Genomic DNA, 13,815 nt, shown 5'->3' with positions numbered 1-13,815 from the left:
TCAATTGCTTTGCCATGATAACTGTTTCCTCTTCACTAAACTTGTTAATGAGTGCATGTTACTATTGAAGGAACCAGGGAATCCGTTGATCCGGCATAACTTCTGAGAAGAAAATAAAGTTGCACATGTTTTGGCTAACGAAGGATCCAAGGCAGGCCAGCACCAACCCTCTATCAACGTTAATCTACCCGCCTAATGCGTTTTGGAAACTGCTTCATGAAGACAAAATTGGAGCACCCAGTATTAGACTAGTATCTACTAATATACTAAATAGTTTGGCTGAACTTGACCTTAATAGTATTGGTCATCCTATCGCAAATAGCCCTACTGGCTTAGGTACTTCTGATGCTCTCAATGGGACATCAGTCCAATATAATGTTACTAGTTAAGTACTGAATAATATTTAGTCTTTTAACCAAAAAAATAGATCTACACTCTCACCATTAGTTTCCCTCCATTCCCAATTATTTTATTAGGATTAAATTTTTGCATACGGACAAAAACAAAAAGGGAGATAAATACGGTGCTTCAGTGGTAAGCTTCTTGATAATTAGCCAATAAAACTTGATGCTATACATGTATTCAAAATTTGACCTTTTTTTTTAAATTTATAATTTGACTAATTCAACTTTGGCGAAATATCCTCAAAGCCTTTAGACCAAAGGCAGTGTAACATAAAATGAGGAATGAACTTGTGATGGTGATTTACTTTAGAAAGAAATGGATGTGCGCAAGTTCCGAAATCCTATGTTTGGTGTTAGTCACAAGTATTTTAGTATATAAACAACACTTGAAAAGTAGAAAAATGGACCTTTCATCGTTGTTGTCTCTTAGAAACCGAGCCCCTAAGCTAAAAGAAAACTTCTTGTTGGTGCGGCCGGTCAATAAAGGGCCCGAACCCATATAAAATTAAGGGTTCGACCCCAGACCATCGTAACAACAACAGGAAGGCAAAAAAAAAAAAAAAAAAAAAAAAATTATATCAAAGATCTATGAAAAAAAAAAATATAGAAAACAAACACAGAGATGGGAGGACCTAAGTTAAAGTATTCGTTCTTCTTTCTATTTATCAGTTTTGCTACAATAATACCGAGCCTAATGGCTCACATTGGTGACTTCGACGAGGTGTGGCGGAGGAGAGCCGAAGAAGCAAGAGAATATGCCCGTCAGATTTATGAGCCCAACCCTGAAAATGTCACCCTTGCATTTAACCAGAAAGTTCGCGAGTAAGTTAATTTTCATATCTTTTCTCTAAAACGAATTCAGAATTTAGAGCCAGTAAATTATGAATTCGGAATGTATAGTCTATAATATATAAATATTTTTAAATATTTTTTTGGGCATGTGTATACATTGTTCTGGTAAAAAATAGTTCATTTAGTTAAATCCTTCAAATCCACTTTAGATTTGTCTCTCTTTCAAAATACGTAAAATTAAAGTACCTCAAAAATTATAGTCGGAGAAATTATTCTCTTAATCTCTTCAAATAGTAGTGTTACATAAAATGAACATAGAGGGTAGCCAATATATTTATTATTCATGTTGCTAATTTTCAACTTATATTATAAATGATGACTTGCATTGCAGTACTATGAAGGAACTAAGGCAAGTGACAGTTAGCAATAGCACAAGGAGAGGTCTAGGGACCAAAAAGTACAAGGGACCTTGCATGGTCACAAATCCAATTGATAGGTGCTGGAGATGTGACCCTAATTGGGCTGACAATAGGAAAAGGTTAGCTGATTGTGCAATGGGTTTTGGATCCAAGGCCACTGGTGGGAAGGATGGCGAAATCTACATCGTCACCGACAATTCAGACGATTATGCTGAACCAAAACCTGGAACTCTCCGTTATGCCGTTATCCAAAAGGAGCCATTGTGGATCATATTCGAAAGAAGTATGACCATCAGGTACGTGTTTGCAATTCAATGTTTCTACGGGGGCGGTTCAATAAACGTGGAGGCTTAAAGCAAAACTTAGAGGTCTTTTTCTTAATATATAAAATAAAAAAATTATATATAATTTCATTTAAATTCTATATTTCTAGTTTTTCTTATGCAGAGTTATTAATAATTAAATATAATCTATTTAATTTCTCTTGAGATATACTTTCTAATTTAAGGTTTTTATTGTTTGGTAAAAATTTATCAAAGGTAACTTGGGAGATTGTATTAAAGTTTCAGCTTTTTTTTAGTTATGAATTAATAATTGAAGTCTTTCTCAATTTAGGTCTAGAGAGTGATTTCCTGAAAGACATTTTATTCTCAATTTATGATCAACAATTTGATCTTACTTTTTTACTATGAAAATCTGTACTTTCTCATTTCAAACACTAAATATTCTTTTAAAAATAAATTAATATATAAGCTATTAGGAAAATTTGGGGCCCTAAATATTATGAGGCCCAAAGCAGTTGCTTTAGCAGCTTTACCTTGGGCCGCCACTGTACTTCTTCTAGTTAAAATATCATGGTATAGCCAGTTTTCACACTGGTCAATGAAAAATAGCCAGCGTTTATCAAGTCAATGAAAAAAGCCACTATTTTGCTGCAACAGGGACCGGTCCAGTATAATATACGGGAGCTCTGGTGCATTTGTGTACGAACTCCAGCATATTATGCTGGACCGGTATACTTTGCTAACTCCTGTAAAATTTGCGGGAGACTGGAGCACCAGTGCTCCAAACTCCAGTATATTATACTGGACAATTATACTTGCTGGAACTCCCGTAAAATTTGCGGGAGTTCCAGCATAGTTATCCTGGAACTCCCGTAAAATTTACGGGAGTTCAAGCATACTTATGCTGGAACTCCCGTAAAATTTACGAGCGTATTTTTCCGGATTTTGAACAGTGTTTTCCCTCAGATTTAAAGTGGCTAAATTTCGATGACTTTTGAAACTTGGCTATTTTTCAACGACCAGTGGTAAATCTGGCTATTTTTGAATTTCTCCCCTTCTTCTAAGTACAACTTTGTTCATAAATTTAAAGGTGAAAAATTATTTTGAGAAGTATTTCAAGTAAAATGATTTCACTCACCAAGCTTCAATTTTTTTTTAGGAAAAGTAAAATTCATGCACGAATATAATTTTTTGACTTCAAATACTCAGTAAAAATAGCACTGTATAGCCATTTTCGGACTGGTCAATCAAAAATAGCCAGCGTTTACCAAGTCAATGAAAAATAGTCACTATTTTGCTGCAATAGAGACCGGTCCAGCATAATATACTGGAGTTCGGTGCACTTGTGTATGAACTCCAGCATATTATGCTGGACCGGTATACTTTGCTGGCTCCAGTATAATATACTGGAGACTGGAGCACCGGTGCTCCAAACTCCAGTATATTATACTGGACCAATATACTTACTGGAACTCCAGTATATTATGCTGGAGTTCTAGTGTACTTATGCTGGAACTCCATCATATTATGCTGGAGTTCCAACATACTTATTCTGGAACTCCAGTATAATATGCTGGAGTTCAAGTATACTTATGCTGGAACTCTAGCATAATATACTGGAGTATTTTTCGGATTTTGAACAGTGTTTTCGCTCAGATTTACCTTTATATAAAAAGTGGCTAAATTTCGATTACTTTTGAAATTGGGCTATTTTTAAAATTTTCACAAATACTCATTTTTTAAAATTTCACCCAAATATTGCGTGTATGGACTCCAGGTTACACCAGGAGTTGATCATGCAGAGTGACAAGACCATCGATGCTCGTGGGGCTAACGTTCACATTGCTAAAGGCGCTGGCATTACCCTCCAGTACATCAAGAACGTGATCATCCACGGACTCCATATTCATGACATTGTCGAAGGAAGTGGTGGGATGGTTCGTGATGCAGTGGACCATATTGGCATACGTACCGTTAGTGATGGAGATGGCATTTCTATTTTTGGTGCGTCCAATATATGGATTGATCATGTCTCTATGAAGAAATGCTATGACGGAATCATAGACGCTGTGGAAGGATCGACTGGTATCACTATATCCAATGGACATTTCACTGATCATAATGAGGTGATGTTGTTTGGTGCAAGTGACAGTTCTTCAATAGATCAAGTTATGCAAATCACATTAGCTTTCAATCATTTTGGGAAGAGATTGGTGCAGAGAATGCCAAGGTGCCGATGGGGATATATTCATGTTGTTAACAATGACTATACTCACTGGAATATGTATGCCATTGGTGGTAGCATGCATCCCACTATCATTACTCAGGGTAATCGTTTTATTGCCCCTCCTGACATCTTCAAGAAACAGGTAAAATCAAACACTACACTTTCTTTTGTTTGTCTTAAAAATAATTCTGTACTATGAATACACACAAGTTAATTTCAATTATGAATGTGTACGTATAGGTAACAAAGAGGGAGTACAACCCAGAAGAAGTGTGGAAGCACTGGACATGGAGATCAGAGGGAAATCTATTTATGAATGGTGCATACTTCATTGAATCTGGTGATCCAGATTGGTCCAAGAAACACACAGAGCTTTATGATGGAATATCAGCAGCCCCAGCTGAAGAAGTTACATGGATAACTAGATTTGCAGGAGCACTTGGTTGCAAAGAAGGAAAGGCTTGTTAATAAGAAATAAGAATGTTCAAATCATCTTATTAAGACGGCAAATCTCTTGGCATTGAATTGACTGGCGGCAACTGGAAATTAAACATGTCTAAAGATTTTTTCAACCACGGTGAAGTCGGAGGAATGCTGCGTTTTTTTGTATGTGTGTATCTATATATTGAGATTGTTTTGTAAATTACTAAATGAGCTATAAATATTGATTACCCTTTTTGTGCATCTGTTGTGCCATTAGCAGTTTTGTAGTCAATGTTTTGGTTCGCTAATAAATGATATTTGCAAGATTATTTTTATTTTTCCCAGTGTCGTCTCAGCCAAATATACTATGTCAGCTGCATGCCCTATTAATGAACCATACCCATTAAAACTTGGACGGGTTGAGCGGGTCAAATGGGTTTGGATAAGTTTTGCCACTCCTACCCGCTACTCCCTTCCACCCTCTTTAAATAAGAATGGCTTCTTTGATGTGGATATGAAAAACAACAGGTATTGGAGGGGCCGTAAGGGACCACAAGCAATGGCGAAATTAGAAACTTTGCTAAGAATATTCATATTTCAGACGGTCTGAAATTTCATCATCTATTCGAATTCGCAAGTCACTCTTGATAAATTTCTTCGCTGAAAGTTAATAAAGTAAGTTTCACTAAGCGAATACAAGAAGATAATTAAACTAGTTCTTCGTCTCAATTATTTATCTCGAAAAATTACCAAATCCATCTGATTGGAGAAAAGAGAACAAAACGTAAGTTATGAGTAGCTATGCCACTGACCAGAAGGGCAACCAGATAGTTGGCTTCTCCCAGAGCATCAACATCACAAGCAATACCCTAACTGTACTATTAAAGAAGTCGTTTGATTGATGGTATTGGAGAAATTACTCTAAGCATAAAATTCCTCATAAGATAATATATAGTGCTTGATTGGATGCATATGAAAATCTAATCGTCACTCGCTAATGGAGCGTTTAGTTGGTGATATTATTTAATACTCGCAATAAATTTTGTAAGAATTTATGTATTATTTCACATGACAAATTTTTTTTAAAGTAAGTAATTCGTGTATAACAATCTCTTCATTATTAATCTCTGCATAAGCAATCCCTACGTAAAAGTGCCTTCACCTCATGTATCTCCTATATTCACATAGTATTAAGCATGGGAATGCCTTTCAATCATAAGCATTAGACGACCACAAACCAAAACCAAACGTAGTTGTAACTCCTTATCCTCACAGAGTACCTCAAGAATACCAAATTCTTTTGGTTCATCTTATTTGCCTTTCAAGGAGTAAGAACTCCTTCTCCCTTCATGCTTCAAGTGCTCCCACACATATACAAGTCCCCTTCACTCGTATATGTAACATTGAACAGGGACAATCAAATAAAGAAGAACATCACTCATGCTCACAAAGATATTAAATGCATGCACACGTGAACCCATCGATTTGGCCTTCATACAATCTCCATTGATGTAAGCCCATGCTTAGACATCGATATTTTAAGAACACTTGCAAAGTACTAGTATATAACTAGAATATTTCTTATCCTAGACTTCAAAATCTCATAGCATTAATTTTATGTATACCAAGCTAGTAAGTGACAGTTCCTTATTAAGATAACGAAATCAACTAGGTACATGTGTTTTTTCTTTAAAAGACCAAATTCTATTGACCAAAAACTTGTACAGTTACAAAACTAAGTAGATGCTGACCATCTACTACCCTCTTCTATGTACTGCTAACACTAGCTTACACACTCAACAAACACAAACCAAAAGCTAGGGAACTTCACACAATACACGAGCAAGAGGTAGAGGCAGAGGCTGATCCAGGATTTATTCTATGGGTCCATCTTTTAAGGGTTTTAGTATTGAACCCATTATATTTTTACAGTTATGGGTTCATATCTACTATTATTTGCAATTTTAATAAATTTTTACATACAAACTTTTATTCTGCGCCTAAAGTTATGGGTTCAATTGTAACGATCCGACCGATTGTTTTGAGCTTTAGTACTTCGTTCGGCAGTTAAAGACCTTGAGTAGCTTCACATTATGCATTATAACTTGCGCGTATGGTTGATTTTGATTTTTGATAGGTTAGAGTTGATTTGGAAGAGTAATTCTCAATTCGGAAGCTTTAAGTTGGAAGAATTGACCAAATTTGACTTTTGAGTAAATGATCTCGGAATCGGGATTTGATAGTTTCAATAGGTTCGTATGGTGATTTTGGACTTTGGTGTATATTCGTATTTGAATTTGGATGTTCCTAGAAGATTTTGGCTCTATTTGTCGGAAGTTGGCAATTTGAGGAAGGTGTTATACCTTATTTTGCACAGGTAAAAACAAGATTCAACTAGTGGTTCCTCTGTTGTTGATAAAAGAGAGTCGCTACCTAATATTTAAAGGTATACCAGTTTAACTTTTTGTTTATTAGATTATTATCCTATTGATCTACTAATTGGTGAGATTAGGGTAAGGTTTCTTGTTCTTCTAAGGGGAAGGTGTTAGGTTTTTTTATGTTTGAGAAAAGGTTGGAATACTTTGTCTCTTTTGAAAAGATGTGACTAGCCGTATGGCTATAGTGAGTTAAGGGTCATTTAGAAATGTGTATATGTCCTACAGTGGGATAGGTATACCTATGAAAATTGATTTCAGTTTGAAGCCATGTTTTGGAGAAAATTTATTAAGGTTCGATACCAGCCGTGTTTGTTTGTTCGTTTGTTGAAAACCAATCTTGTAAACATCCTTTCGATTCCGACTATTAAGAGAAGGGTCATTTGCTCTTGAATCTGTTTAAAACTCACAACTTCGTAAAAAGGGTTAGCGTTAATAAAAATGAGATCTTGTATTTGTTAAGAAAATAATCAAAGTATCGAGATATTTCGTGACACATAGTATGAACTCAGATTCATTCTTTATTTTACCTATGGGCCTTGGTTTGCCTAGATTCCTAAAATAATCACAGCATAACAAAAATATCCAATAACAATGTTAGTATCAAATACATAAACACAGAAATGAGCAGCTAATTTTATAGGATAAGACCTTATTCATGGACTGGTACCCTTGAAATTCCTGGCACTTCAGAGTTCACAAGGGTCTCAAGGACCCCAAGCAGTGCTTGTGACAAGGAAGGGCATCTTAACCACAAACTAGGTCCCATCTCAAATACCCTTGATCACTCACACTTGCTCTTCCCCAAATATTTAGATACAAATGAGGTATTCACTCAATAACTAAAATGGAAGCAGCAGTAGGCATAAAGTTTCAAATATATAAAGTTCAGAGGCTACAGAGGATAGAATCAAAATGTAAGGACATGAACACTTTAGGAATCATACCATTAACCTTAAAATCAGAACCCATAAGGTAAAGGTCAATTACTGCAGGTACTAACAATGTCTAGGGATGTTCATTATTCATTTATAACATATATTAGAACATTTAAGGAGATTCAAAGATGCAGAACATGCAGAGTTCATGGCAACCATCAGTAAACTAATCTAAGTTAAAAATGATAAGTTACGTGATCCAAGGGGTAGGGAAGACATGCCTGTTAACTTCAATAGTCCTACTGGCAGGTTCAAACTTTTAAGAATCCTTAACTATGTTTAAGTGGGGAAAAATGTAATGACCCGATCAGTCGTTTTGAGCTTTAGCACTTCGTTCACTAGTTTGAGACCTTGAGTGGCTTCACATTATGTATTATGACTTGCGTGTATGGTTGGTTTTAATTTTTGAGAGGTTCAGAGTTGATTTAGAAGAGTAATTCTCAATTTGGAAGCTTTAACTTGGAAGAGCTGACCAAGGTTTGACTTTTGAGTAAATGACCTCGAAATCGGGATTTGATGCTTTCAATAGGTTCATATGGTAATTTTGTACTTAGGCGTATATTCGGATTTGAATTTGAATGTTCCTAGAAGATTTTTGCTCTATTAGTTGAAAGTTGGCAATTTGAGGAATTTGGAGAGTTCACAAGGTTCACCGGGAGTTGATTTTGAGGTCTACGGGGTTGGATAGTTATTCCGAGAATTAGAATAGGTCCTTTTTATCATTTAGGACTAGTGTGAAAAGTGTGAGTTTATTCTGGATTGGTTAGATGTGAATCAGACTCTTGGTTCGAAGCTGTAAGTTTATGAACGTAAGAGATTGATCTTGTTTGATGATTCGTGATTTTGATGTTAATATTGGTGTTTTGAGCCTTTGGATAATTTTGTTGGCATGTTTGGATGGGGTCTCGAGGGGCTCGGGCGAGTTTTGGGGTAGCTTCGGAACATTTTGATCCACTTTGTGATGGCTGATGTGCTTGTGTTTTGTTGATCTTCGCATTTGCGGTCAAAGGATCGTGTTCGCATAAAGTAATTTTGGCCACTGGATTTTTGTGCTTCGTGTTCGCGAGAGGATGAGCGCATTCACGATGAGGATTTGATCGGCTGGGGTGTAGGCCTTCACATTCACGATAGGTTGCTCGCGTTGGCGGAAGGCTGGTAAGTTGGTGATCGCGTTTGCGATGGTCACTCACGTTCACGATGAACTAATCCTAGACGAAAGTTGTTTGTGCTTCATGATCACAATTGGCCACGATCGCGATGAGTAATGCTGGGTGATAAGTGGGGATTTTGACTACTTATTAGCGTCTTTTAGCTTTCGTTTTAGCCCAAAAGTGTTTAATTGTATTCCCAAAAACTGATGAAATATGCTTAATTGCAGGATTATTGGAAAATGAGCCACTAATATGAAATCCAACTCAAGAAGGAGTGATCTGAACTCAAGGACAAAATCAGGCACAAAAGCTCAAGGTGCGGACCACAAATTTCCATCTGCGGCCGCAGATTGTGAAGGAAAGTTTATCAGAGACCAAGTGAAAAGTGCGGTCCGCACATGAAATGTGCGACCGCAGAAGCTAAGCAAGATCAGAAGTTCAGAGAGTTCTCATTTCAAGCTTAAAGGAAGTGCGGACCGCACAATTATTGTGCGGCCGCAGAAGTCAGCTATGCGGCCGCACCCAGAAATGTGTGGTCCGCAGAAGAGCCCTATGCGGCCGCACCCAGAAATGTGCGGACCGTAGAATATGAGAGAAGCGGCCGCGTCTCAGAATTGTACGGCCGCAGATTTAAATCCCGTCAATACTGAAGCAATGTGTGGACCGCACATGGAATTGTGCAGCCGCAGAATCTCCAAAAGGGCATTTTTGCCCGAAAATTCCAGCTTTATATAAATAGAATAGTTTCACGAAATTAGGCAAAATTTTGCATATTCAAAGTGCTGTAGCCATTTTTCTTTGCTTCTTTAGGCAACCTCAGCTTATTTTGGTGATTTAACATTGGGTTTTTATATTTTAATCTTTCAATATGAGTTTTATTATCTATTCTTCTTTGTTCTCTTCTATACCCACTATGAGTAGCTAGATTTATACTAGGGTTGTGACCCAACCCTGGTGTGTAAACCTTATGGGTGATAAATTTTATGCTTGTTTATGAATGGGTGTTTGTTATTTAGCTAGGTTTATGCTTCAATTGTGAAATTAATGATTGCAAACATTGATTTATGCCTATTTGACTTACTCTCTTCTTGAGAAAAAAAGACCTAGTCTAGGTTAACTTAGCTAACAAGGAATTGGGTCAATTGAGAGATTGATCAACCCAATTAAAGGGTTCAACCTAGAGATAGTAACAACCCGACTTGAGCTCTTATCAATCGTTTTTGTAGATACCCATTTGGTCTTGAGAATTCCAAATTGGGCAAAATCACTCTTTGGCCGAGAGGTATTGAGTGGGCAACGTAGTGTTGTGAGCTATAATACACCACGGTCAATAAAATAACATAAAAGTCTTTATCCCATTAGGCAAACACCTAGATCATGGTCACAGCCCTAGGCCTTTTTATATCTTTGAAAAACATTCAAAACAATCTTCTCTAGTTTTTATACCTTTAGAATTGCAATCCTTAGCGTAATTTCAGAAGTAAAAACAAAATCCTATTTGTGGAAGTGCAATCTAGATACTTCACGTACTCACTCCAAATATATACTACTAATTCCCTTCTCAGCTCCTTGTGGATTCGATCCCGACTCCTTGTTGGGTTTTATTATTGTAAACAACCGTGTCATACCTCATAAGAGGCGTGCATTTGGACGTGACCAATTTTCGGCACCGTTGCCGGGGAGCTTAAAACATATTGAGCTATATATTTGGTTTTGTGTGTGAATTGTATTCTTTTCCTTCCGTGTTACTAATCTTTTTTGTGAAATAATTGTAGGTGAAACAATGGCTCTCAACAATAATCCACTCGGAAACATGCCTATGGGGGATGTGGACGTAGAAGATGACCAAGTTGAAGAGGTTCCTCTTGAACCTCAAGCAAATAGACGAGGCCGACCGCCTCAAGAAAACGTCCCAGTTCCACCCCCACCTCCACCAAGAGCGGCTCCACACCGAGTGTTGCCGAATGAAAGGTATGCAAGTGCCATAGTCCCGCCTCGCATTAGGGCGGGCAACTTTCAAATAACGAATGTAATGCTCACATTGCTAGAGCAACGGGGATTCTTCACCGGGGCTCCGAGTCAAAATGCATACAAACACTTGAAGGGGTTTGCGGACACTTGTTCGGGGAGTAAACAGACAAACGTCTCCGAGGATGCTTTAAGGTTGAGGCTATTTCCTTTCTCTTTACGGGGGAAAGCCTTGGATTGGTTAGATAGATTGCCAAACCATTACATCCCTACAAAGGATGAATTGGTGGAGAAATTTATTTCTAAGTTTCTTTCTCCCAGGCATATGGCTACTCTTAGAGACGAGATTCTAGCATTCAAACAAGAGCCCAATGAGCCATTTCATGAAATATGGGAGAGGTACCGAACTATGGTGAAAGAGTGCCCAAATAATGATATGACAGAGGCTATGATCAACAAACTTTCTATCAAGGGATCAATACTACCAATCAATGCGTGGTTAACCAACTTGCCAGTGGAAATTTCATGACAATGCCGTATGCGGAAGCTTGTGAGATTTTAGATGAGATGGCGGATACTTCATCGGCATGACAAAGTAGAGCAAATGTCCCTCAAGGTAATCTGAACATGATTCACCTACATAAGGAATTGCACGATCATGGGAAACCTATTGTTGAGTTGACCACCACAAAGAATCAATTAGCCAAGGCTCAACTTCAACAAGTGCAAAGTCCTAAGCAAGTTAATGCAATGGAGGGAGTTAGTATGATGGTGAACAAGAGAAGGCAAAAGGGTCTACAAGTGCAAAACCGTGTGGAAAATTATGTACAGGAAGATAGTGGGTTTGATCAAGATGAATCTTACAATGAACAAGAGGAGGAAGTACAATATGTGAACAACTTTCAAGGGCAAAGAAACAACTCTCAAGGCCCGAATCAACAACAATGGCGTCCTCAAGGTAGTCAAGGGAATTGGAATTCTAACAACCAAGGTAATTGGAATGGTGGTAACAATCAAGGGAATTGGAATAGTAACAACAATCAAGGAAATTGGAGTGGTCAAAATAACCAAGGCAATTAGGGTTGCAATAGTCAAGGATATTGGGGAGGCAGCAACCAAGGGGGGTGGAACAATAATCAAGGCAATCGGGGGTCAGGCTTCCAAAGGCCCCCGATGTATCAACAACCGAACAACCCGCCTCTTTATCCTTCCCATGGTCCAAGTTCTTCCAAAAATGAGATGGGACGAATTGAGAATATGTTCAAACAAATGATGGAGAAGAATTCCGACTCCGATGCTCAACTAGCCTCACACAACACATCAGTTCGAAACTTGGAAGTTCAATTGGGGAAAATCTCTCAAACTTTAAACACTCGTCCTAAGGGGGAACTACCAAGTGACACGGTGGTGAACCCAAAGGGTGGGACATGCCATGGTTGTTACTACAAGGAGTGGAAAAGGTGGGGATGCACCCACCTCAAGCCAAAGGAAACTTGTGGATGATGAGCAAGTGGTACAAGAAGATGAGATCCCGAACAAAGTGGTGCAACAAAATGATGAAGTGCGGATTGATATTGATGACAACATGGAGGAACCAGAAGAGGAAGTTAACCTGTCTAGGGAACACATTGTTGACATACCAGAACCGGTAGTGCAAAAGGCTGAGGCACCAATGCCTAGGCCTCCTCCTCCATATCCTCAAAGGCTTGCCAAGCAAAATAGCGAGAATAAATTCAAAAAGTTCATTGACATAATGGAGAGTCTATCTATCAACGTGCCATTGGTTGAGGCTTTGGAGCAAATGCCTGATTATGCAAAGTTTATGAAGGATTTGGTAACAAAGAAGCGGTCGATGAATTATGAAACTATAAAGATGACTCATCAAGTGAGTGCAATTGGGCATTCAATGGATCCTAAATTGGAAGATCCCGACGCTTTCACAATCCCTTGTACCATTGGAAGTGTCGAGTTTGCTAAAGATCTTTGTGATCTTGGGGAAAGTATCAATGCCCTATTCGATTTTCAAGACTTTGGGAATTGGGCAACCAAGACCCACATCTATGAGGTTACAAATGGTCAATCGTACCATCAAGAGGCCATTGGGAGTGATTGATGATGTGTTGGTTCGTGTTGATAAAATTCATTCTTCCGGCGGATTTTGTCATTCTTGATTGTGAGGTTGATTATGAGGTGCCGATTATTCTTGGGAGATCTTTCTTTGCTACTGGGAAGGCCCTAGTTGATGTTGAAGCCGGAGAACTTACTTTCCGGGTTGGTGATGAAAAAGTGGTTTTCCATGTTTGTAAGTCTATTAGGCAACCCAATAGCAATGAGGTGTGTTCTTTCGTAGACTTGGTGACTAATGTGATTATGGATGAAACAAGTGTTGTGATGAATTTTGATGATACATTGGAGGCCGTCTTGCTTAATTGTGATGATGAAGAGATGGAGGGTTACGTGGAATGTGTGAAATTTTTGCAAGGAATGGGGTCGTACACTTATGAGCCCCGCAGATTGTCCTTGGATCTTGAAAATAGAACCACTTCAGATGTGCGATCGCACTAAAAAATGTGCGGACCGCAGAATCATAACTGCGGCTGCACTTTCAAATTGTGCGGTCCGCACAACCCCATTTGCGGCCGCACTCAAAAATGTGTGGACCACACTTCCCTACCCTGTAAAATGTTTTGTTCTGCAACTGTCTGCTATTGTACACTTGAACTATAATTGATTCTTGTTGCTGTTTATTGCAGAAAATGGTTAGGTTTCGTGGT

General features: G+C 38.2%; 1 protein-coding gene across 1 annotated transcript; it reads left to right on the top strand.

Annotated features, from left to right (window-relative positions):
• The first annotated feature begins 807 nt into the window (after positions 1-807).
• Positions 808-4,878, top strand: LOC109208964 (probable pectate lyase P59). Its single transcript, XM_019372124.1, has 4 exons — positions 808-1,226; positions 1,588-1,911; positions 3,677-4,268; positions 4,367-4,878. The coding sequence occupies exons 1-4, from the start codon at positions 1,027-1,029 to the stop codon at positions 4,592-4,594; spliced, it is 1,344 nt and encodes a 447-aa protein (XP_019227669.1). The 5' UTR covers positions 808-1,026; the 3' UTR covers positions 4,595-4,878.
• The last annotated feature ends 8,937 nt before the right edge of the window (positions 4,879-13,815 follow it).

Source organism: Nicotiana attenuata, unplaced genomic scaffold (genome assembly GCF_001879085.1).
Source record: "Nicotiana attenuata strain UT unplaced genomic scaffold, NIATTr2, whole genome shotgun sequence".
Taxonomy (NCBI): domain Eukaryota; kingdom Viridiplantae; phylum Streptophyta; class Magnoliopsida; order Solanales; family Solanaceae; genus Nicotiana; species Nicotiana attenuata.
Note: the sequence above shows the minus strand (reverse complement) of the source record. Positions and strands in the feature narration are given on the sequence as shown.

What these genes read in the sequence shown, in the direction of transcription:
- LOC109208964 (XM_019372124.1), top strand. Translation starts at nt 1,027, where the DNA reads ATGGGAGGACCTAAGTTAAAGTATTCGTTCTTCTTTCTATTTATCAGT. An exon ending in TTTAACCAGAAAGTTCGCGA is followed by an intron (nt 1,227 to 1,587) that starts GTAAGTTAATTT and finishes CTTGCATTGCAG; the next exon opens with TACTATGAAGGAACTAAGGC. An exon ending in CTGACATCTTCAAGAAACAG is followed by an intron (nt 4,269 to 4,366) that starts GTAAAATCAAAC and finishes GTGTACGTATAG; the next exon opens with GTAACAAAGAGGGAGTACAA.